This window comes from Ceratotherium simum, chromosome 12 (genome assembly GCF_057802395.1).
Source record: "Ceratotherium simum simum isolate JZ-2026a chromosome 12, ASM5780239v1, whole genome shotgun sequence".
In the NCBI taxonomy this organism is placed as follows: Eukaryota; Metazoa; Chordata; class Mammalia; order Perissodactyla; family Rhinocerotidae; genus Ceratotherium; species Ceratotherium simum.
In genome coordinates, this window is record NC_141911.1 from 6,674,279 (window position 1) to 6,700,076 (window position 25,798).

Below are 25,798 nucleotides of genomic sequence, written 5' to 3' on the forward strand. Positions count from 1 at the left end.
AGTAGGTGTAGTGTTTAAGCACAAAAAGTAGTTTCGTGCCGCCCACATATAGGAAACATGGCTTCCCGTGTTATGTCCCAGAAATAAATTAGGTGATGGTATTCGGGTGATAATTTTCTTCTCTATCTTTTCCTAAAATTTTCCAATTTTTACAATGATCCCGAGTTACATTTGTAATTAAAATCTTTGAAATTCCTTAACAACAACAAAGTCTGGCCTGCCTTATGTTGTTCCCTGTTTGGAGTGTTAATGTTCCACCAGCTTTGCTTTAGTTTATGGCGGGGAAGGCAGCAGGGTTTTTGCTTCCTTTGTGTCACCATGATACCTATTACAGAAGTGAGTCCTTACAGACATTAAACAAGAAGTGCTCACGGATTGGCTAAAACAATGCTGACCCTGTAGGTGTGGAATATTTTGTTGTCAACACATGAGCACCTTACACTTCCTCATTACACACTTCTCCCTAGCCTCTAAGCCCAGTTCCAGCCGCATAACTCACTCTATCAGACCAGTACAAATAACACGCAAGAACTCATTCCTGGCGCGCGCGTCAGCGTGACTCTCGCGTCTCCACGTCCGGAGCCGGCCTGGGAACGCCCGCGCCCCGCCCCGCAGCTTCTTGTGTTGTCATCACGTGGCTGGGGCGGGCCCTGACGTCAGGGACAGGGGAGGGACTGCGCAGGCGCAGAAAAGGGGGCGGGGGACTCGGCTTGTTGTGTTGCTGCCCGAGAACCAGAGACGGTCTTGCTGCGGCCGCAGCTCTTCCAGCCGCCCGACAATGTCGTCTCATTTAGTAGAGCAGCCGCCGCCCCTGCACAACAACAACAACAACTGCGAGGACGGTGAACAGTCTCTGCCCCCGCCAGCCGGCCTCAACAGTGAGTGCGGGCCGGCGGGCTCCGTGAAGGGGATGGGGGAGGAGGAGCTGCTGTGGCCGCCGCTGCCAGCTCCGCGCGCGGGGCGGGAGGAGAAGGCAGCCCATTGGTCCAGGCCGAGAATGTCAGGGTGACTGACAGCTCCCGTTACCTGTCAGGAGGAGTGCTCTTGTCTTCCTTTTGACCTGTCTCCCCTTCCTCCCGGGGTTTTGGGTGAGGGGCTGCTGGGGTTAGGTGTCGGGGAGGGCAGGTGGGTGGGAAGAGAATGGGGACGAGCCGATCCCACCTGTGGTGGGCCCCTGAGCGGAGCCAATCGGGGCGTGGAGGGGCGGGCCTCAGGCGCGGGGAGGGAGGGTGGGCGGAGCGGGCGGCCGAGGGGACGTGGGCAGGGATGGGGACGTGCGGCGGGGACGCCGGGGGATGGACGCGGCCGGCCGGCCCGGGGGAGGGGGCGCCCGAGGGATGGCGGGCGGTCAGGTGTGCGACGGGGCGTGGGCCGGCCCAGCTGACCCCACCTCGCTGGTCGGCCTTCCCTTGGGGCTCGAATGTGAGCCCTCTTGTCGCGGGCCTTTGTTACCGCGGGCTGGTCAGGAAAATCATTTGGTAATTTAGTGGTTACTTGTATCACAGAGAGGTGGGGTGAGGAGCCTATGCTACCTTTTTTTTTTTTTTTTTTTGAGATTTTTCAGAGTTACTCAAGTGTCTTTTTTTTTTCTTTTTGTTTTTGAAGCGATGGGGTTATGTGCCCTGTAAAACTGTTTATGAACAGCCTCTTGAGCCATCCAAGATTGCACAAATCACGGAGTCTGGGGCAATGAATGTTCAGAAACAGGGATTAAAAAGACACACACGGGCGATTGAAAGTTACTGGGCAGTATTGAGTTGCGGTCAGCTACAGTTGCTTTTCATAACATTCTGATGCCCAGACATCTTGTGCTAAGGTGGTCCCTGTTGTCTTGAGAGCTCGGAGTCTTTTTGGATACGTTCTTGCCTAACCATTCTGTAATTCATCTCATGAAAGAGGTAGTTGGGACAGTTACCATATGGCTAGATGAAATCGTTTAAAAATCATTTGGGTGCTTAAATGACGTTTAAAGGCATTGCTATGTATTTCATCAGAGGGAGGTGTTGCAGCATGGCCTAAAGATTATTTTAGGGAAGAGAGTTCCTGTCCTCACAAGACAGGGATAGAATTAGAGTATTTTAAGATGTTATCATTGCTTATTGCTGTTGCTCCATCTTTTGGTGGATAAATTTCTTAAATGTTGACTTTTTAAAACTTTTGTCTATTTTATGTTCTAGAATGTAAGATTTATATATTATTTCCCGCAGTAAATTAGGATTAATTTATGTCTTTGAATGTTATTTGCTTCACATATTAATATGCATTTTTAAATTATTTACCCCTTTTTACCATACTCTTCAGAAGCATGGGATTTTAGAATGGGAGGAGACTTGAGAGAGAACTCGCCCGTGTTATTTACCCGTCTAAAGTGTGCTGTCCAGGTTCACAGCAGGCTGGCACCTAGAGCTGAGGTTTTTACTTTTACCAGACCTAGTGCTCCTTTCAGGACACTTCAGTGGCCTAGAATCCCCTGGTTGTGTGGGTTTCTTGTTCTCTCAGCATGTTATTCCACCTAATGTACAGAGGTGACCTGCCTATCTCTTTTTAATATACCGTTTTTTAATTGTACCCAAGTGTTTTCCTATGATACTTGTGTAAGTTGGGTGTTTGGTTACCTGTGTGTACATTTCACAGAAAGCAGAGGAATTTTAATTTTCCTTTGACCATTTAACAAAAAAATGAGGTTGAGCTATATGTGATTGTTTGTCTCTGAGTCTCACAGCCCTTTGAAGTATTTGATGTCCTTGGCCAATCAGTAGCTGCTACGTGTATAAGAGCTCTTACAGAAGTAGAAGAACACTCAGCCTGTGTGGGATATCAAAATGTTGCTTTGGGAAATCTGCTAGATAGAAAGTGTTGTATTTGGGGTAGGGTGAGCTTTTAAAAGTGACTGAAAAGCTTTTAGGTAGTGCCATATTTCATTCCTCGCGTTTTGCCTTTTACTGTTTTTTTTTTTTTTTAGCTCATTATACAACACTGGACTGAACAAAACAAGAAGGCTTATTGATTCCTTCAAGTGATTTTTGAGCACGGAGCAAAACAACTTATTCAGGCATCTAATACTATCTTAATTGCTGATAAGTTGAAGTTCTTTGTTGGGTAAAGTTGCACAACTAAGAAAAACAGGAGATGAACTCATTGTACAGATTATCCTTGGCTTGGGATTTTATCTTTAGTTCAGAGGTCAAAGCAGAGTTTTAATAGCAAATTATTGAAATATGTGGAATAATGAAACCTTTCTCTGATTTTTTTTTTTTTAGTTTAGCATTGTAGGAGGACTGTACACTTTCATTACAAATTAGTGGACAAATATCTGAACTACTTCCAAAGTTAAAAGGATATTTTCCAGTTTCCAGTTGTTAGTTTTATTCCTGAGAAAACTATCAAGTTACTTAAGAATATTTGTTTTGGACATTTATGTCTTAAAATTCAGTCAGTAATATAAGGAAAATCATGGCAGTAGAATTTTGTTATTGTTTATTGTAGGAAGAACAGCCTTTTATTTTCTTTTTAAACATCTTCGACCATGGTATACTTGCTTCCCCAGTGTGGCAAGGCGGCTTTTAAGGCTATGACATGTGAAACTTCACTGCCCTATGATACTGTTTTGAATACAAAAGTAACTGGTGTGTAAGTACCTACTTGTGCAAAAGGACAAACTTTGTTTTTAGAAGAATGTCAATGACAGTTCTTGATCTGGATTCAATCTTCAGGAACTTGAATAAAATAAAGGCTTTGAGGAAAGAAGATAAGACATAATGAAATGTGTTACCCCTGGTTAGGATAAGAGTTACATGTGGGACCTTGAAAAGTTGGGGAAAAAATCAGCAATACTCTTTCTCCTTTTCTCCCCTCCCCCACCCCCTAGCTGTCCCACTCCCCTTTTTGCAAGAGCATTGAACTGGTGATTATAAAACTATCAAGAGTATGTACAACATACAGTCATGAATGTAATCACAATTATTGTACCAGCCTTCATGATGCGTACTATATTAGAGAATGTAGAAGCATACTTCTCCGAATCTCTTAGCAGTTCTCAGACTTAAACTGGAAAATATCTCTTGTATTGTGTATGTGTATAGTCTGGCATAAGAGAACAGTTTTTGGTGTGTAAGTAGTCTTTTAACAAAATAGAGCCTCCAATTTTTCGTTTTAAAGCTTCTTAGGAAGAAAGTTCACTCAGCTTTTTTTCAACTTTGTATTTCTTGGACAGCACAATCCTCATATCTTGCGTTGTTTCCTTTTCAAGTAAAAAGGGACATTGTGAGGATTGGTAGAGTTAGAACATCAAGAAAGTCTGAGGCTGTAAATCAGGAATGAACGAGGTGATGAGAAAAAGGCATGTGTAGTTCATCTGTAGTGGAAGACAAGCTTGCTTTTTTCCATTTTACTCAAAAGATAAAGCGAATATGTAACCCCTTAATGAATATCTGTCCTAACTTTCCCTGCAGCACTGTTTATTCCCTTAGATGATATTTCTGGAAGAGAATTATTGAGTTAAAGGAAATCTACCTTTTTAAAGTTCTTAATACATATTGCTAAATTACCCTCTAGAATGTGCAGGGAAGCCCTGGTTGTAATAACAAAATATTAGAAACACTCCTGTGGGTAATGATTAACCACTGCCATTTGGATGATGGGTAAAGTGTGGTGTATCTTTATGATGGGATGCAATGCAGCTGTCCAGAAGACTGAAGTAAGGCAGTACGTGTGGACATTGAAGGACATCTACAAGCTGTTAGGAAAGAAACACTGTTTACAGAAAAATATGTACAATATGATTCCATTTTTTTTTTTTTTTTGGAAAACGAAAGCAAAACAATTATATTTCATTGAAAAACTCTGCAAGTCTAAATGTGAAACTTAACAGTGGTTTCCTTTGGGAGTAGATGTGGGAGGTTGAGAGCAGAGGTGTTAAAAACACCTTTACTGATGTATACATTCTCAAGGAATACAGTAATTTTGCAATAAGAAATGTTTTTTAAAAGATACAGAGTATAATTATAATAGTAATAACACCCAGCACTTACCATGTACTAGAGACTTTGTGTACTTTTCTATGTGCTTTATTCATCTCCTCCTCCAAACAATGCTATGAGGTAGATAAATTTTTTTTTCTTATGTGAAGGGAACAGTATTTTTTTTACTGAGATATAATGGACATGGAATATTATATTATTTTCAGGTGTGCAGCATAATGATTTGATTTTATATCTATTGCAAAATGATCACCACGATAAGTCTAGTTAACGTCCCTCACCACGCATAGTTAACAAATTTTGTTTTCTTGTGATGAGAACTTTTAAGATCTGCTCTCTTAGCACCTTTCAAATTTACAATACATTATTGTTAACTATAGTTGCTGTAGTTTGCTGTACATTACGTCCCCAGGACTTATGTATCTTATGACTGGAAGTTTGTACCTTTTGACCACCTTCAGGTAGAAATAGTTATTATCCCTATTTTACAGATGAGAAAATTGAGACACAAAGAGGTTAAGGAACTTGTCTAGGGTGTAACAGCTGTAAATGATAGACTGGGAGTCCAGCTTCAGCCTGTGCTCTTAACCAGTGCACTAATACACGCCAAATAAATGTTGTCTGCCTGGAGTAGAAATCCCTTTGGTTCTGCTATAGGGTGTTAAGGCAATTATAGAGATCACTTTTGCTAAGCTTTTCTATGTATGTCTCCTCAAGTTCCTAGATTCTGATTGCTGACATATTTTTAATGCAGAAAGTAGGATTTAGATATTGGTTTGGAAGTCCTTCAAAAAAGGAAGGTCCAGAAAACCTGATATTGTTACAGCCTTTTTCTGTTTGATCAGCTACTTCAAGGGAACATTAATTATATTTTAGGGAAGCCTGGCTTCCTCAGAGACCCATCTGGAGCTCCTGGTTCCTTAGTTCTGCTTCTGCCGGAGCAGCTCCTGCCTTTGGCTTGTTTTTGTTTATGGCACACATTGGGCTTCTGTACCAGAAAACTGGTCACGTTAGTTTAATATAAGTTTGACAATCCTAGAAACAGTGGGAGTAGAGAAAAACGGTTTGGATATATCTCTCTCTTTCTCTGTCTCTCTTTCCAATTAGAATATTTTGCAGAGCTTCAAATTTAGGGATGCTTTTACTATATTTCTTATACACTCCAGAGGCACTCCAAATATTTAGTCAAATTACCTTCAGTATTAGATCTGTCTTAGCTTTGTTGAATTTGTTAATCCAGTATGAGTTCTATCTAGTCTTTCCATTTTGTGTAGCTAGAATGAGACCACGGAGATATCATACAACTATGTTGTTTGGCAGTGTAGTCCCAAAGAACTGGTGGTGACTGTGAGACTGTGACAACCCCTGGGACTACCTTAGAGGGAAAGGGAGGGAAGGGTAATTTCGTTTTTATTTAGCAAACATTGTTCTGAGTACTTTACAAATACAAACTCTTAACTAGTGATAATTGAGCATCTCCTGTTTACTAGGCACTTTACCTATGTTGCTATGTTTCATCCTCACAGCAACCCTGGGAGGTAGGCATTGTGATATTATCTCTGTTTTACAAATGAGGAAGCTGAAGTTCAGAAAGGCAGACCGACAGATAGCGGTGGAGTCAGATTTCCAACCAAGTTTGCCTTTGAGCTTATCTGGGATAGTCATCACCTCGTTGAGAGAGCATGTTAGGGTTTGAGCCTGTGTGGTGATTATTCTGATTTACTGATGGAGGACTGTTCAGCCACAGAACTCTCTTAACTCTTCTGCTGTGAGTTTAGAGGAATGGCCCCACCAACCTGCTTGGTTACATTTTCTAAAACAAAAATTTGTTGTAAGGAATGGAAATTATGAAAAAAATACACCACTATCTCTATTTGTTATTGAGTTGGTTAATTTGCTACTGTTATCATAAAATTAAAGCACCTTAATGGGTTCAGCGAACTCATTTGGCCAATAAATATTTTGAAGACTTATCCAAATTACTGAGGCCACGTCCCCTTTCCTGTGGCTCCACCCCTTCCACTGTTGGCCTGAGAAAACGTCAGTGTCCCTGTGGCGGGTGCGCAGTTGTTTTTCCCCTCAGACCAACAAGGCTAATGAAAATCCTAGAAAGATAGGAACTCGCGGGAGAGAAAAGACAAGTTGACAAGGTGTGTTTTGTGCTTAGGGAAAGGAGGAAGAATAGAAAGAGTGAGGTATAAAGGAAGAGAAGAAACTACTTTGTGGGACGGAGGTAAAGCTTTCTCAGAATTTTTAGCATCGTCACCTGATTTAGTTAAGAGCCAGCTGCATTAATTTTATGCTCCAGATCTGTGCACAAATAGAAATTTTTATGATTGTATTTAAGTTTCCTCTCTAGGAGCTTCTCAATTGTTTGTGCTAATTAAGACATAGTTGTTAACTTACTTAGGTGACCTTTATGAAGTTTCTAAGCCATATGTTTATTTCATTTGTGGAGCGGATGCAACTAAATAGCTGAGGTAGACTACAGAAAAAAAAATATATGTAACTAAAATATTAAAGGTAAGTAACCTGTCTAGTAGTAAAGTAGCTATTTATTTTTTCAAAAGCAACCTGAAAGTTTTCAGTAAAGTGTTTATTGTATCTAAACTAAGCTTTAACCAGAGAGAAAATTGGCTAAAAGACACATTTTCTAAGGTACTAGTTTTAGAGTTGCAGCTTCTTCTAAATTGGTTGATTACATGAGCTGTTTCAGGAACAGAACTATATAGGTTTTTAGACTTTTATTGCTTCTTGTTTATTTTCTTCAGAATACTGTTGCATTTGGTTTGAGTCGAGTCAGAGTTTTTATCAGAACTCACCATATTCACAAGTGTGCATGATAAATTTGGTTGTGCTGTGGCTAACTTAAGTTATCTGACTTGTCCGACAGGTTCCTGGGTGGAGCTACCCATGAACAGCAGCAATGGCAATGATAATGGCAATGGGAAAAATGGGGGGCTAGAGCATGTACCGTCCTCATCTTCCATCCACAATGGAGACATGGAGAAGATTCTTTTGGATGCACAACACGAATCAGGACAGAGTAGTTCAAGGGGCAGTTCTCACTGTGACAGGTAAGTGATATCCACGTTTTGGTAGAATTCAGGAAACAGATGGGTTACGAGGTTAATTCCCATTAGACAATATAAATTGCTTATATCTTCATTTAACAAAATATGACTCCTGATTTATTGCAGCATGTGTATTTAAATGAGACAGCTAATTGACAAGTACTTGAGTGCCCACTGTTTTTCCCCAGATCAAATCAATTTCCTGATTCAGATTGTATCATTTTTAGATGTTTATCAGTTTAAAAGTCAGTGGCATAGAATTAATGTAACTTTCTCCCATTTTTCTTTGTGTCCCTGTTTCACAGATCACATTCTGCCTTGAGTACAGTTATCTCTGTATATATCTGTCCTCCCTTCTAGATGGTGAGGCTCCAGAAGGCAGCGGTCATGTTTCGTCTCCTTTGTACCCTTGACAGCAGTGCTGCTGGCACGTAGTAGACACTAGTAATCGTTTGAGTCACAGGAACTGCAAGTTGATTCAAATTATAGCAGTATTTGCGCAGAGGCAGCACCAACCAGGTCTATAAACCTGTAAAGATAGTTAACTTTGAAGGCCATTCTGTTTTCTCAGAGGAAGTTTTATTTCAGACCTCGTTTTTCTCTGTATTTGACTTGGGGAAACTAATTCCACTGATTAAGGGCTGCTTATGGTGAAAGAGTGAGAATACAGAGATAAGTGCAAATAGAATGAAACCAAATTGTTAGTTTATTTTTTGGTGCAAGCTTTTTTTTTTCCTGAAAGACTAGGTATAAAATGATACAGTGGTATATTTAACAATTCTTAGACCGCTGATAGCCGTACTGTCAGCATTATGGGGTACTGGACGATCTGGTTAACCAAGAGTTAACTGATGTTAGCCATGGAGAGGATGCAAATGCACAGGAAAAAGATTAAGGAAACATTTAAAAGTGTAAACACTGATTATCTCTAGGGGATGGAATTGTGAATATTTTTCTTCTTTTGAATATTTTTGTACTTTGTAAAAGTTGTGTGTATATATATATCACATATTACTCACCAGAAAAAATATAAAAAGACAAACATCAGTTAAGTCAAGTTCGAAGTTCCTGCGTGTCTTATGATCCACGGATGTTCCCTAGGCAGCAGAGGATTGGTTTGATGGCTCTGGCACGCTGTGCTCCCAGCACCCCGTCTCATCTCTGGCTTGTCCCTGTGCTGCTTAAGCGCCTGGGTGGCTCTTGTCATAAGCAGAAGCAGAGCAGATGGCTCTTTTCTGAGCAGCTTGTTGTTGATTCCAGTAGCTACTGCGTTAGTCTTTCGGAATGAAGTTTATATGTTATATTGCATTTATATTATAGGACTCGCTGATGGGCTTCTGAAGTTTTCTGCTTGTTATGGGCTTGTTGATAAGTGTATGACCCTTGATCCTTGGTACCATTTGTCCCTGGACCTGTTGTTCACATGTGAAGCGAGGTGTGGCCAATGCTTTTGAAGACTTGCCTATCCCCCAGCTTAAATATCTTCAGGCTCTGGGGTGCTGTCATCTTCCGAGGAGGCCTAGAACTGGAGCTCCGCGATGCTCTCCTGGGCTGTCTGACTCACACACACAAACATTTAAAAATGTCTTCACAATTCATGTCATTTGAATTGCCATGCATCTCTGTATTTGAAGTTGTTGGGTAGTGTTTCTTGTAGGAGGAAAAGTTTTAGGATTGTTGGATATTAGTCTCAAAGCTAATATATGTATATTTTCAATATAAAAATTATTCCATAGACACATTTTTGTTACCGTGGTGGGTAGAAGGTAACCCCTGTGTGTTCTGCTTTGTGTCCCACCCTATTGGAGGAGTTTTCAGCCTACACACTAGATTCACTCAGGGAGCTTTTAAAAATACCAGTGCACAGACTCCATCCCTAGAGATCCCCATTCTGTTGTCAGGGGTAGGGTAGAACATGAGAATATTTTAAAAGCTCCCCAGCTGATCCCCATATGAGCCAGGGTTGAAGCTCTAATGCATTCCAAATTGTTAGGAGTAGTAGACAGTTTACCAGTGAAATACTTAGTGTTTTTCTAAGTGGCGTTGGTGCCAGTGGTAAAGAAGAATGTAGAAGTAGAGCAGGGCTTCTGTAGGATTCTTGATTTTGTCATTCTCCTGTCTTGACCTGGTCATGGCTGTGTAAGGCTGGCCCTCACCTTGATCTCTGGCTGTGAACCCAATGGTGTTATGCGCATAATGACAGTAAACTGAGGACAAGAGTGCCTCGTTCTACTTGGTTCCTGTGCAATAGCCTGAGATTTCCGGTTCAAGACAAAAATTGTCTAAATACATTAGTATGTTTGTTTGTTATAGAACCAGCTTTAATCTTTTCCTATCCCCATTCAAGACTCTCCTATATCAGTTATAATAGTCTAGGCCTCATCAGTCAGATACATTTCTGGTGATCTTAATTTTTTAAGTACCTCTCACCCACATCTCTATATATTAACATTGTACACATGCTCTTGGTAACTTTAATAGTTAATATCTATTCCTTTAAGCAAGGTAGGCCTGGAGCATTTTTCATCCCTACTTGAGTTTAGATTGGGGGCGGGGCTTGAAAGATCTACTGATTTGCTGTGGTTACACAAGGGATCACTGATAAAGCTAAGGATAGAACTTAGCATGTTGTATCCATCTATTGTATCAAGTACAGTTCGTGATCATGTGTTTTTATCTAAAAATTTATATGTAAATTTTTGTTGTTCTGGGAATATATCTTGTACTTTTCATTAAAGGTTATGTATTCATATGTAAGCTTATATAATTCACTCTGAAATAGCTCAGAGCAAATATTTCTGAAATAAGTAGAATAGTGGTTCTTAAACTTTTTGGTCTCAGTACTCCTTTACACTACTAAAAATTATTAGGGACCCCAAAGATCTTTTGTTCATGTGGGTTATGTATTTTAATATTTACTGTATTAGAAATTAGAACTAAGATAATTTAAAAATATGTACTTATTCAACAATAACAAGCCCATTATATTGTAACATAACTTTTTTTAATGAAAAATAACTATTTTCCCTAACCAAAAAAGTCAGTAAGAATAGTGGTATTGTTTTACATTTTTGCAAATCTCTTTAATATCTGTCTTAATAGAAAACAGCTGGATTCTCATCTGCTCTTGCATTCGCTCTGTTGTGGTATCACACATCACGTAGCCTTGGGACAAGGTCACTATCCTCTCATGAGAGAATGAGAATGAAAAAGGCAAATAAATCCTAATAGTATTAGGGAAACCGTTTTAACCTCGAAGAACATGTGAAGGAGTCTTTGAGAACTGCTGGTGGTGAATTATTTAATGATGAGAGAACTTTAAGAAAAAGAACCCCAAACCAGGTTTCCGAATTTGAAGATCATTTTGCTTTTATTGGAAAAAGAGTAAAAATAAGAAAATGTGACAGTCTTGTCTCTTTAGGTAATATCTCCTTTGCAAATTTATCATTGCGAAGGAATTCATCACCCCCGAAAATTGCAGGACATTTTGGGAGGAAGGGTGCTCGATTTCATTTTCTCTTCTCTAGGGTTATGATACACTTTCCGATGTGCTGCTTTTTCAAAGTTATACTACGGTACCTTTTAGTTTCCTAATCTCCAGTAGAGGCTCATTTACGTGACAAAATGAGAATTAAAACTAAGGGCTCAATTCTTTCTCTTTCAGCCCTTCCCCACGAGAAGACGGGCAGATCACATTTGATGTGGACATGCACACCAGCAGGGACCACAGCTCTCAGGTGTGTGTGTGTGTGTGTGTATTTAGTTTTCTGATTTACAATAAGTAATTAGAAACAATGCAAACCTCTAAATGAGGATGTTTTGCTAAAATATATTAAAGAAAGTAATTTGAAGCTGCTTTAAGTTATTCACTTTCTGATTCTCGAGTTTACTTAGGCTGATGCAATCCTTGTTATACTCCTTTACAACTAAGAATTTGGGGCCCTATTACCCAAAAGAGTTAGAAAATTCTTGTCTATAAGGTATCGTGCCCATATTCCAGGCTAGTTTCTTGAGTTTATAAATAGAAAACTGAGACAGGTGTCTTGTTTAAGGTCACAAAATAGGTGAAAAGGAAGGTTGTTGTAGAAGCAGGTGTGAAAACTTTCCGCCTCTGAAATCAAAGCAGTGATTTTGAGATGAATCTTAGCAGCTGAGATAAAATTCATCTAAAGTATGTGAGGTTCTTTAAGTTAAAGAAGATGAATATGGTTCACCAGGAGCTGACAATGTTGGAAACATAGATGGATATAGTATTGAAAGCTTGCAAAGGTTTTATTATAAAACTTAGGATAAATAAATAATTGTTAATGATTAGAATGTTCATAGCCAGCCTTTAATTGTATTGACGTGTCAGGTCACCTAAAAGTGTCAGAGTGCAAATCCTTGAGAACAGGAACCATTGTCTTTTTCTACTAGGTTAAGGTGCTTGAAGAATGTATGTTAAATGCATGTGTAAGTGAATTCTAACACAACTTTGTTTTGTGGGGTTCTCACTGTGCAGTGTCCTGAGTCTCTCTGCACTAGAAATATTTTGCATGTTATCTTGAATCCACCCAGTATTCTTTCTGTTTCAGAGGCTGCACAATTTCTCCCTACTTTGTGCTCTATTTGTGCTGTTCTCTGAAGCCTAGAAAATCTATGGGATTAAGTACAAATTTATTTTATGATGAGCTTTATATTACAGAAAAGCTTACAGTAGCAAGCAAAAGCTCTTTTGTCGGAAGATGTCTGACTGGAATTGTTGAATTGCTCACTTATGTATGTCAGTCTTGCCATATGCAGTAAGCTGTAACTAATAAAGAAGAAAATATATATAGTTTCAAGGGCAAAAAGTGTATTAAGGAATCCCAAGATAGAGAAATGAAATTAATTCTTTGCCGTAGTCTTTCCTGAGGAAAATGTCCTCAATCTGTACGGTTTTTTGTACCGACAAGTTGAAAATCTAGAGTAGCATTTTCCAAAATGCGTTTGGAGGAACATTTGCTCAGTGGGAAGCTCCATAGGATAGTTTTGAAGTCACATAAATGGAAAAGAATGCAGCCCCTGGGCTCCCTCACCCTCCCACTCCAGTAGTCACAGTGTGTAGCACCATGTTAAGGGCTCTGACAATTCCTGCAGTAAAGAAATCTGTTTATTTAAACCAAGAATTTCCCAAGCTTATTTGACCTTAGACCTCCCTCCGCCTACACACACACTTTTTTCTCCTAATCATCTACCTAACAACTTAATGGAACACTTTGATAAGTGCTGTCCTGGCTCATGGAGTGGCAGGTGTACGATCAGGCTCAACTCATAACTGAATTTAAGTGGAATTCTAGAGCTGACTGCATCCATCCTAGAATTCCAAAGGAAATTGTGAAATTTGGGAGAGAAAATGTAAGACTTTGGCCTCTGTATCAGATTGTGATAGGATTGCCGTGTGATCTCTCTTCAGAAACAAGTACCTAAAAGAACACTGATTATCTGGTTATAGTGATATTAACAATCAGATTGGTCAATTTAGACAAGGTTACATTTTTGGAAAAGCAGTCTAACTCCTATAAGGTCAACATTATGACTTTCAGAATAAGACTTTTAATAAGGGGGAAATCAGTAGGTATAGTTTATTTAAACATTCAAAAAGCCTTTTACATTGCTTTTTTTTAAATTGAGGAAATGATAATTTAAAAATTAATTACTTTAGGGTTTGGAAGGATGGATTTTTGAGAAGCAAGCTTAGGGTTGGGAAACAGTTAACAAAGGACTGTTATGGTACTTGCACGCATTGAATATTTTTGTATATGTCTACATGAGGAATATATGACATTTTTAACCTTTTCTAGGAGGAGGAAGGAAAGGTGCTAATATTTATTAGATATATTCTAGGTGCTAAATTTAATTAAAAAAAAGTTTTCCCACCTGTAATGTTGTCAGTCCAGTGAGAGAGGTAGATATTATCCCCATGAACAAATGGGAAAGGTGAGGCTTTGTCTTAATTAAGTTACTGGTCTAAGATCACAGGGTGAGTGAGTGATGGAGCCAGGATTAAAACCGTTGCTATCTGAGCCTGTGGCCCCTGTTCCTCCTACTGAAATAAGTCGAAACATGGGATTGATTGCAGGGGAGGTCGCGAGGTCGTGAGAATGAACTAAAACATGTCTGGTGAGATGTGGTATGTGGAAGCCTACAGTGTAATGCATTTAGGAAAAAGAACATTCGAACTATACTTTTAGGATGATAGTCCTCACGAGTTTTGTAGCAGAAAATAGACTGTAGGTTATCTCTTGAAAGCATTTTTACAGTGTGTTGCTGGGACCAAAGAGGCCAACGTAGTGTTGGGCATCATTGGAAGACGATTCAAACAGAAAATATCCTCATTTTTCCCCTTGTAAAACTGTGGTTTATCTGTTCATGGACCACGGTATGCAGTTTAATATCCGCATTTAGAGACCTAAGAGGACTGGAGGTAGGCCAGGGAAGAAAATGTAAGTGATTAGAAGCTAAGGGACTTCCACATGAGAACAGGCGAAAATGATCAGAATCTTCTCTCCACATAGACGGAGGGGTTGAGAGAGGGTTATTGATTCGGTCTAAAGCATGCATCTGATTTAATTAGATTAAGTGCATTTTTACCATATCCTGGAATTCCAAAAATCAGAAAACAATTTAAAACCTAAAATTGACAAATTTTAAATTAATAAAAGGAAGCACAGGGTGGTAGTCACTGAGGAGAGCTTATGATCCTTATTCTTAAGATAAGCATTCTAAACTGATCTAAGGAATTTTTTTTAATGATTAGTCCAAAGATAACTTCGCTTCATGCAACTGAGAGAAAATTACATCATATTAAAAAAAAATTAAAGCAAAAAGTCTTATTACATTTTCATCCTCTTGGAAAGTATGAAACATGAACTTGTTCACAAATTTAAACCTAAATCTTTGAGCAGTTTTAGAGAGAGACGTGGAGACCAAGTTGGAAACTGTACACAGAAGTGACCTGTGGTGTGTCAAATATAGTCAGATATTGTGTGTACACAAACTGATCTATAAGTAAATTGTAACAATTTATTGTTTTTGATTTGGGGATGTTTTCACTTTTACTCCAAAGAGCCAACTCATGATTCTGAGTAATCTCATTACCCACTGGAAGAAACTTAATCCTAAAGGCGACATTGTGTCATTCAGCAGAATTTGCCAAGTCCAGGAAAACTAAATAAGAATGATGCCACCAGAGTAGCAGAAATCCACAGGGATTTCACTTTCGTTTTGATAATCTCTAGCTATTGGTAGTCCGTTTGTACTGTCTGAAGCTACCTTCCTGGGGCAGTTATTTCATAGAGTGCTAGACCTGTCAGAAAAGAGTCCCGTGGATACGGCAGGCTGTGTGTTTCATGACTACCTACCGAGAAGAATGAAAGCTCTGGTCAAAGAGTGAATCCTATTCAAACAAAATAACCGAACAGAACAGTTCTTAGCTTGGAGACCGTTTGGTCTGAGGTCAGAGCATCACGTTCCTTAAAACTGAGTAAATAAATAGTGCTGTATCATCTTTAGGAATTTCTCATTCCTGTGGATTCTGTTGAAACAGAAGCTACTGGAAATTTTAATTGTTCTTGACCTAAAACTGTAGGTTATCATTAGCAAGAAAAAAGATTTTTTCATATATTTGATATGAACGATGTCAAATTCTGACTCAGTATAAAATAAATTATTCCAAAAAACTTTTGGCCTAAGTAGTTTTGACTAAACCTTGGGAAATGTTTGGATATCGATTTGTCTGAAAAATATAATCTCCTTCCAGGGAGTAAAACCTTGCTTAAGAGTGGAGGCTCTAGGGCTGGCCCCGTGGCTTAGTGGTTAAGTGCACGCGCTCCGCTACTGGCGGCCCGGGTTCGGATCCCAGGCGCGCACCAACGCACCGCTTCTCTGGCCATGCTGAGGCCGCGTCCCACATACAGCAACTAGAAGGGTGTGCAACTATGACATACAACTATCTACTGGGGCTTTGGGGGGCAAAAAAGGAGGAGGATTGGCAATAGATGTTAGCTCAGAGCCAGTCTTCCTCAGCAAAAAGAAGAGGATTAGTATGGATGTTAGCTCAGGGCCGATCTTCCTCACAAAAAATAAATAAATAAAAAAGTAAAATGTTTTAAAAAATAAATAAATAAATAAAATAAAAAAAAAAAGTGGAGGCTCTAGAGACAGTTTGCCTGGGTTTGAATACTGGCCCTGCTACTTATGGAACCTTAGGCAGTTATGTGCTCAGTTTCTCTCTCAGTTTACTCACCTGTAAAATGGAATACAGTCATCTGTCACTTAATGACAGGGATACGGTCTGAGAAATGCGTCATGAGGTGATTTTGTCGTTGTGCGAACATCATAGAGTGTACTTACACAGACCTGGATGGTACAGCCTATTACACACCTAGGCTGTACGGTACTCATCTTATGGGGCCACCGTCTTACATTCAGTCCGTCATTGACCAAAACGTCATTATGCAGCACATGACTGTATTAATAGTTTCTACTTTTATAGCATTGTTGCAAGGTAAAAGTCAGTGCATGTAAAGTGCTTAGAATGATGCTTGTCTCTTGATAAATACTTAATAAGTACTATTATTATAAATTTCATCATCACATCTCCTAGTTTATTTTCTCATCACTTTATATTTGTCAGCATATACTTTTTGCTGTGTTCCCTTTTATTTTCAATTATGAAAATGAAAATTTTTAAATGCATACAGAAGAGAATATTACAATGTTCCTCCATATAAGTATCACGCATATTCAACAATTATCACTATTTTGCTCACTTAGCTAACACTTTATCCCGAAATACACTTTTTTCAGGTTCATATTCTATGCTTAGATATAACAACAGTGAAACTCACTCAAGTTTTTTTTAAGATATTAAATACTCTGATCTTAGATCGTTTTTTGTCAGCCTTTTTAGAAAAACAGCATGTTTCTTACATGAAAATTACACACAACCTTATGATTTTCATGTATTTTGTCTCAATTTGTCTTTTGTAGTAGGAAGAATCAGTATTCCTTTTTTTTTCTTTTTTAAAGTTTGAATTCTTCTTTACAGTCAGAAGAAGAAGTTGTCGAAGGAGAGAAAGAAGTTGATGCTTTGAAGAAAAGTGTAGATTGGGTTTCCGACTGGTCCAGCAGACCTGAAAACATCCCACCAAAGTAAGTTCTGACGGGTTTCTTTTCAGTGGACACCGTGGATGTAGCTCACACTCTCGTGTGCAGTGGACCTGCTCATTCCCAAGCTATTTTCAGCAAATGCGTTTCTGACACCTGCCTCTGAATTTCTTCCCCCAGGGAGTTCCACTTCAGACACCCCAAACGTTCTGTTTCTTTAAGCATGAGGAAAAGTGGAGCCATGAAGAAAGGGGGTATTTTCTCCGCAGAATTTCTCAAGGTGTTCATTCCATCTCTCTTCCTTTCACATGTTTTGGCTTTGGGGCTAGGGTAAGTACTGGTGGACTCCCAAAGGCTTTTCCCTTCATTTGACCCTCATATTTTATTTCTAGATGTACAAAATACATGTCAAAGCAGTTTGTTTTGTTCTGCTTTTTATGTCCTAGTGCAAATATGGTGAACTTAGAATTATTAAAGTTGATACACTGTTGGTATACTGATAAGCATTTTTAATAGTAGGATTTTTTTAATTTGAAAAATCAGTTCATATTAATCCCCTAAATGAGCATTTTTAAGTAGACTCTTCTATGTTTGATTTTCATTTTTGGGTTTTGTTGTCGTTCATAAAGTACTCAAGATTAGCTACGTTTTAAAGTAAACTAATCTTTAGTGTGTAAATTTTGGGGTTGATATGAACATTTTTTTTTCCCAGATGGGAAAATACACCATTTTGTTGAGTTGTCCTTGAATGAAACTGGTAGGTTGGTTGGGAGTACTGTTTTTTTCTCCTTGTGGCATTTTCACTTATTCTTCTTAAATTGACCCCACATTTACCTGTAATTTGTTAATTTTTCAAGTACGTCTTTTAAATTCTTTTTTTTTCTTGATGTGAACAGTTGAGGAAATGTATTTTTGAAAGATTTTAGGAGTTAAACACTAGCTGTTCATTTTTATCGAGACCTATCTATTATTCTCTTTAAGCATGTCCAGTGGGTCATTTTCTCTATATAAGATGCAAAAGATATGTCATCCCTTCTCTTCTCTTTAAGCAGCTCAGCATGTGGGAGAGACGTTCACAGTCATGACCATGGAAACGTGTTTGTGACTGTCCCACACACCCTTTGTCTTTCTGGGTGCGTGGTCTGCTTTTGTGATGGCGAGGACAGCGATCACAAACAGCAGAATGGAGGGTGTTTGTGGAGGAAAGGGAGTGTGTGCATGTCGTGTAGGGTTGGTGTGGGGGCAGGGGTGGAGTTTAAACTCCCCTACAAGATTGACTGTATAGGAATGTATTTGCCCTCAAGACGTTGGTTTTTGTACCTTGCAGTATCTCTTCCTTTCCTGAATCGTCAGACTCTTTCTCTTGCTGGCGTAAGTTAACTATTGTGATAGATGAATGTAGAGAAAAAGATTTTTAAAAGTTGGTTGGTTTTATTACACTGAGGGCTGAGGCTAGTGCCATAGTTTCCTTAACTTCCTTTCTGCTTCTGTTATTTAAAGGTAAAATACATGTCTGGCATGGAAAAGTAATATTAGGCCCTTAATGCTTAAGAGTTAAACTGTTAGTAAGAGCCCCCTTTAAAGCACTGGCAGCTTTAGAATTTGGCATATTATGATATTTTGTTATCTGAAGTATCAATAGAACACTTTGTCCACCACAAAGGAACGTCTCACAGAAGGTTGGTTCTGCTTCACTCTTTGGAAAGGTGTGTTCTCTCTGGCTTTGCTCTAATTGCTGACCCTGTGCTGTCCAGTCCTGTCTGATGAATAAACATAATCATAGAAAACCCGTTTGGCTGGCTGGTGACCAGCTTTAAGTCAGCGATGATTTCAGGGTGTTAGGGAGCTGCGCACATATCCCTTTAGAGCCTTTTACAAGGACTGAAAAGTTTAGTTTTTAAGTACAGTTCAACCTGTGGACAAGCTGGTGTACAACTGTTGAAACAGATGGAATGTGATACACTCTTGTTTTCTTTCAGCATCTATATTGGAAAACGACTGAGCACACCCTCTGCCAGCACCTACTGAGGAAAAGAAAAGCCCCTGGAACAGCGTGTGACCTGTGAAGTGGTGTATTGTCACAGTAGTTTGTTTGAACTTGAGACCATTGTAAGCATGACCCAACCTGCCCCCCTCTTTTTACATATCCAAGTTCCAGTAACTCTCAAATCCAGTATTTTATTCAAACTCTGTTGAGGCATTTTACTAACCTCATTCCCTTTTTGGCCTGTAAGACACTTTAGAATTTCCTAACAGAGTTTACTGTTGTTTAGAAATTTGCAAGGGCTTCTTTTCCGCAAATGCCACCAGCAGAGTATAATTTTGTCAACAATGCTGTTGTCTCCTTTTAGTACCACCAGACTTAAACCTGCATCGTCCATGGTGTAAATTTTACTCTTGCAAGATCAGTACCATCTCTCTCTTAAAACAAGATCAGGTTAGCAAATGATGTAAAAGCTTTGTTCTTTTGTTTTTCAAGACAAAGACAAGCTTCCCTAAGCTTGAATTTATAATTATTAAAGAAGAAAACAAAAATAAAAAAAACAAAACATAAGAAGAAAAATATCCTGGGCAATAAAAAATTATTTTAAACCATCTTTGGAGCCACTTTTTGTCTAAGCCTCCTGATGGCGCCTTTAATTTGTAGGAGGCAGACTATATCAGTGATAGGTCGGCATAGAATAAGAACTCGAATACATCAGTTTTAATACTAGTGTGTAGTAATGCTGTCTTTTCTATGCTGTAGAATCTTTATTTCTGATAAGGAACGTCTCAGGCCTAGACATACATGAAATTGCTTTTGGGATTTTTGTGTGTGTGTTTGGTATTTTTATGTTTATTAGCTGCATGTGAATTTTTCATGATTTTCTTTAAATTTTTTTTATTTCTTTTCTTTTTCCTAACAAGAGGCTTTGGAATGAGTTCCAGTTTGTGGTATAACTACAGGCTTCTTGTTTTAGGAAGCATCACTTATCCTCTGAAGCCTTTAAACTCTGAAGACAATTGTTCAGAGTTATTCCAAGCACTTGTGCAACTTTGAATAACAGACTTGGTTTGTGGGAACAGTTGACAAAGTTCTGAAAAGATGCCATTTGTTGTCTTCTCTCTCTCTCTTTTCAATGTTTACTGTGCAATCTTCCCAAGGTGATTCCTGTGATTCTGCAGGCACTGGTCGTTTTCTTGTGTAGCCATCTTTTGAGTTAAGTTAAACTCTTGAAGTTCCAGAACACTCAACAACTTCCTTCAATGATATACGTTTTTTGTTTGTTTTTAAAATGTGAAGCTTTAGGACCAAATTGTTAGAAGGCATCAGGATTACCAGTTATTTCAAGTAGATTTATTGGATTTCAGAACATAGCATGACTCCGAAGGATACCGTTATATGTTTTATATATAAATAATTACTGTTTATGATATAGACATTACTATGGAATATTTACAGAACCATTGTTAATTTTAAAACTAGCAATCTATTCATTAAATAAAGTGCATCAGGTTGACTTGAATAAAAACACTATGAGAACCAGGTTTGCCAGTTTGCAGAGACTAACTCTTTCTTTCTCTCACATCAAGTTTTGTAAAATTGATGTGTTATAGTGGAAAATAACATACAGATTAAACAAAAAAATTAATTTCTGACTATCTTTTTTCAAGAATATAGCTGACTTTATTACCATCTTTAAGAAAGATGATATATGCAGAATAGTTTTCTGAATTATTTTACTTTGTTCTTCTTTCTAGCATTTGATGTCTAAATAATTTTGGACGTCTTTTTATTATACCTTGTTTCTGTCTTGTTCTTAAACCTGGTAACACTTGATTTTCCTTCTATAACCTGTTTATTTCATGTGTTCCTATTTGAATTTCTTTGGGAAGAAAGTAAATCTGGTGGCCCACTGATTTTGAAAAACCTGAATAAAGTTGGAAAGGCTGGTGACGTTAAAGAGAACTAAATAGCTAAACTGCTATAATAGTTTGTATTACAACTGGTATCATGGGAGAGAAAAGTCAAATTTTACTTAAAATAAGAGCAACTTTTTACAGGCAGCACATTGCCCTCTTTTGAAATTCAGTAGCAATTGTTATCAGTAGTGTGATTGAACTTGGGTGTATTTTTAATTTTTTCAACATTGAAAATAAACTTAGTTCTGCCCTTTTTCATAAAATATCTGTGAAATTTTGGACTATTACTTAAAACATGAATACAGGATCACAGTAGAACTTATAAGCTGAAATCATGCGGTATTTATTGATAGCCCTAACATACGGGATAAATGTTTATGCTTCTACCCAGATTTCTGTTGAACGGAAACAGATTATGTGATTGGAGAGGAGAATTCAACAATTAACAGTTGACATTTTAAGATTAATGTTTAAAAAGTTTGATACCTGTTTATAGTTTGGAGACAAAAAGGCAGGTTTCGTTTTTCTTATGTTTGATGAAAACTGGCTTAAAATATTTGTAAATAGAAATAAGAGCAAAACTGCACAAACTTGCACATTGAAAAGTGCAGCAAGTTACTTCAATTGCAGTAAAAATATTTACGATTCTAAAAATGGAAATTGAAGACTTAGCCAGTGAGATAAATTTTTAAGTGAACCAGTTGTTGAAATGATTGGAGTAACTGAGCCAAAGTGATTATGCATTATTCATCTATTTAGTTAGCACTTTGTATCATTATATACAGTTTACAATACGTGTATAACTTGTAGCTATAAACATTTTGTGCCATTAAAGCTCTCACGAACCTTTTTCTGTCAATCTATCGTTTTATGTCACGTGTGTCGCCTGGGAGTTGAGAGGAGAGAGGCCTCCCTGTCCACACAGAAATGTTCCATCATGGGGGTCCTCAGATACTTGAGTTCCCAACAGTGTCCAAGTGCTGTGGGAGCGAACGATATTCCTGCCCTCCCGAGTGTCCTACCCTCAGGAGACAGTCACCACATAATGTAATTATTCCTCAGAGAAGGGCATATGAAGTACCGTGGGGCCTTGACATTCCAAGCCTTTGTTCTGCCTGACAGCATCAGGGTGTTATTCACAGAGGAGGCGACACATTGAAAGACGAGTCTGTTCAGCAAGGGCAGAGGGAAGTTAAGAGCATGCCTGGAAACGGAATGGCAGGAAGTGACAGGTGAAAATATATTCCACAAATAACGTGAAGTTCATTGTGGCTGGGAAACAGTATGGGTAGACAGGAAAGTGAAAATGTAGTTTAGTGTTGAACCAAATTGAAATTTATGTGCCCTTCTTGGGAGTTGAACTTATTTGTATGTATAGGCTTATTTAAAGCAGGGAAATGATTGAAGACTTAAGTTTTAGACGGTTATGAAAGAGTGAAGAAAAGAGTCCCAGAGGCAAGGAGATCAGTCACTTGTCTAAGTCAGGAGTAAGGGCCTGCCCCAGGCTATGACCCGAGGGATGGGAAGGTGGGCAAGGGTGGAGATGTGGATGGGAGAGACAAAGCTGAAGTCAATGGCCAGAAGATGGTTTAGAGAGGAAGAAGGCACATGAGCTCTTCTTTTCAGGCCTGAATATTTATTGATGCTGTGCACTGAGAAAGTGAGGACAGGTGGAGAAATGGAGAGGTAAGGGGAGGGAGAGAGGATTTCAATTTTGAATACATTGAACCTGGTTTGAAGATAACCAGTAGACACTTCTTATGTAGAACTAGACCTCAGGAGAAAGGTCTGAAGTGGAAATGAAACACCCTGAGACACACATGCAAATATATTTATAATATTTAAAGATTTGACCATGGGGAAAGAAGAAAGGAGGTAACAAAATAGCAGTGAAGTCCAACATTTGAAGCCTGAGCAGAAGAGAAGCTCAAAAGGTGAATGACGTAAATAGTCCCATAGGAGAACCCCCCAAAAGAGGAGTGACCAATCCTATAAATTTAGTGGTTAAGGAGGGTGAATTAAAGAGAAGCTTTTGAGGTTGGCAATTGAATCACTGCCAGAGCATTTTCTGTAGAAGCAAAAGTGGTCCTGGATAAGATTGTACTGGGTCAACGAATGAATAGCAAGAAAGTGTTGGCTCTTCTCAGTAAATTTGGAGATGAAGGAAAATGAGGGGAAAGATTTCAAAGAGAGACAGGAAAGTAGGATTGTTTGGGTAGGTTGGGATATAGAGATAGTACGTTTGTACCCTAGGGAAAGAGCTTAAAGGGAAATATTAAAGATACAATGGAGCAGATGCACAATGGAATGAGATCCTAGAGGGAGTAGGAGGGTTATAGTAAGGACTCAGAGGGGAGATTAACCTTGGAAATGGGGAGAGGGACTCTTGGAGCCATTAAAAGTTCAGAAAACCCAAACATTTATGATAGGAAATGAAAAGGTAGGTGAGAAAGGGTGAAGAGAGATCTGTTAGCGAAGGAGTGGCAAGTTAAGGAAATCTACATCTGATGGCCTGTTTTTTCAATGAAGCCTAGGGCTTTGAAGACAAGGATGGTGGGGAAGATGGGGCTGTTTTCCATCAATATCTCCTGATCTGAAAAGAGATCAGAACTAAAGCTGAGATTCTAGAAGTCTTATAGTTGCTCCTGCCATTCCCCAGTGCAACCAAAAGCATCAGTCAAGTCTGCCGGGTTGAAAGCCCCAGACTAGGCTCTACCACTTTTCAGCCTAGTCAACTGGATGCTTTTGAGTTTCAGCTGTCTTGGATTGGATTAAATGATCTCTTGGAACTTTTTAATTCTATCCTTGCTGTTAGCAAATTATGGTTCAGTCTAAAAAGCAGGGTTGAGGATGGCTGAATTAGGTAAAGACGTTATGGGCATCTTATAAATGTTACTTTATATCTGGTAGTGGAACAAGAATGTGTGTTTATTCTAAATGTCTCCTTTATGCCTTTTGGTAAATGGACCAAGATAATGAACCAGAATGCAGAGAAAAAGCTATAAATTCTGGGTTTAGGTGAGCTAAGATTCCAAATCACAAATGATTAATCTTTAGTAAACTAGGAAGCCCCGTTCCTGACATTCTAATTTACATGTTTTAGCCCTGGGATGGTTTATCGTGCCTCTGCTCCATGTGGGTATGAAGTTCAAAGTATTCCCGCTTCGTAGACTAATTATAAAATTGAGCGAAATCTTTATTTAGCGAGTAGGGAGAACAATTTGGAAAGATTACTATGTCTTCTACTTCATTTATTATTATTTTTTACCTAGAATGGTAGAAATACAAATAGAAACACCATGAAATTAGTTTATAAATTCAAATCAAGGGAAAAACAGTTTTGCCAAAGGCCTCATTTCTCCAGCTGAGAAGACAAAGAGCTCATCAGAAGTTAATGGACAACAGCAAGTCCTATAAACAACTGAAAAGTGCATTTGAGTGAGTTTTCAAAGAGCGTTAAATGCTAGCAGACGGTGAAGGTGAAGCCGCTGATCAATTCTTAGACCTGGAAATGCGGATTTGGAGTTTGCCTAGTGAAATAGGGTTGGAAACTTGGGGTGAGGGAGGAAGGACCGCAAAAGCTGGCAGAAATGATTTGGTTACCCCTTAGCAAAAGGTACACCTTCTCTGCAGTTCGTTATCATTCTTTGAAATGCGCAACAAACAAAAACTCCTTTATTTCCTCGACCTCAATGAATTTTACCTCCACTCCACTTAATATCCTGTCCTCTACTCCCACTCCTAGCTTGAGGAAGGAAAAATCGTGGATATACTTAATAAGGACACAAACTGATAGTTTTTAAAGAAAGAGCTCCAAAAGTAATTCTGGCGCACAGCCAAGATTGCAAATTGCGGATCCGTGGGTATCTGGGAATGATGCCCACAGCTCTTATCCAGCCAGATCTCCACTGCACTCCAGACCCAGAGGTCCAGCTACCTGGTGGACACTGCCGTTTGAATGTCCACTGGCATTTCAGACTTCACATGTCCTGAGCTCCTCTTCCCCATCTCTCCTGCTCCCTCTCCTTGCATGCACCCATCTTCTTAGGTTGTCTGTCTCGAGAGCTCGAATATTCCTTCAATGGCCCAAACCAGAAACTTGCCAGTTCTTCTCCACTCATACATCGGTCAGTCAGTATGGCCTGTTAATTCCACCTTCAAAATATCTCTGCTCCACCTGCTTTTTCCCACCTTCCGATACCTTAATCCCGGCCACCGCCTCCCTCCGTTGGATCACCACGAGAGCTTCCTAACTGGTCTCTGTGGCTCTGTACTTCTCTCTCAGCCGCCACAGTAGTTGTTCTAAAATACAAGTTGGATCATATCACTGTGTCACTCGAAACCCTTAAATGGTTCCTCATTGTCTTGAGGATAAAGTTCAAGTTCCCTGAAGTGGCTGCCAGGCCCTTCCTCGTCAGGCCTGCTCATCTCCAGCCTCACCTCTCCCCACGGCCACCCCAACTTAGGTCAGGCTGAACATATCTTCACGCTCTCTAACACCTGGCCTTTGTAAATGCTGTTTCCTCTGCCAGGGGTATCCCTTCCCCCACGCCTCACCCTCTTTGAAGAGAAACCTTCCTTGACATCCATCACACACACACTCCACACCCAGCTGGGGTAGGTGCCTCTCCTATCATCTCCCAGAACGTCTGGCATTTACCCCCATTGTGGCACCATTCACCCTGAATTATGATTGTCTTTTTCACTTGTCTG

The 25,798-nt window shown here is 39.2% G+C and overlaps 1 protein-coding gene across 1 annotated transcript; it reads left to right on the forward strand.

The window, feature by feature from the left end:
• The first annotated feature begins 692 nt into the window (after window positions 1-692).
• Window positions 693-21,934, forward strand: BNIP3L (BCL2 interacting protein 3 like). Its single transcript, XM_004433563.3, has 6 exons — window positions 693-878; window positions 7,873-8,056; window positions 11,718-11,790; window positions 17,124-17,227; window positions 17,363-17,512; window positions 19,162-21,934. The coding sequence occupies exons 1-6, from the start codon at window positions 779-781 to the stop codon at window positions 19,208-19,210; spliced, it is 660 nt and encodes a 219-aa protein (XP_004433620.1). The 5' UTR covers window positions 693-778; the 3' UTR covers window positions 19,211-21,934.
• The last annotated feature ends 3,864 nt before the right edge of the window (window positions 21,935-25,798 follow it).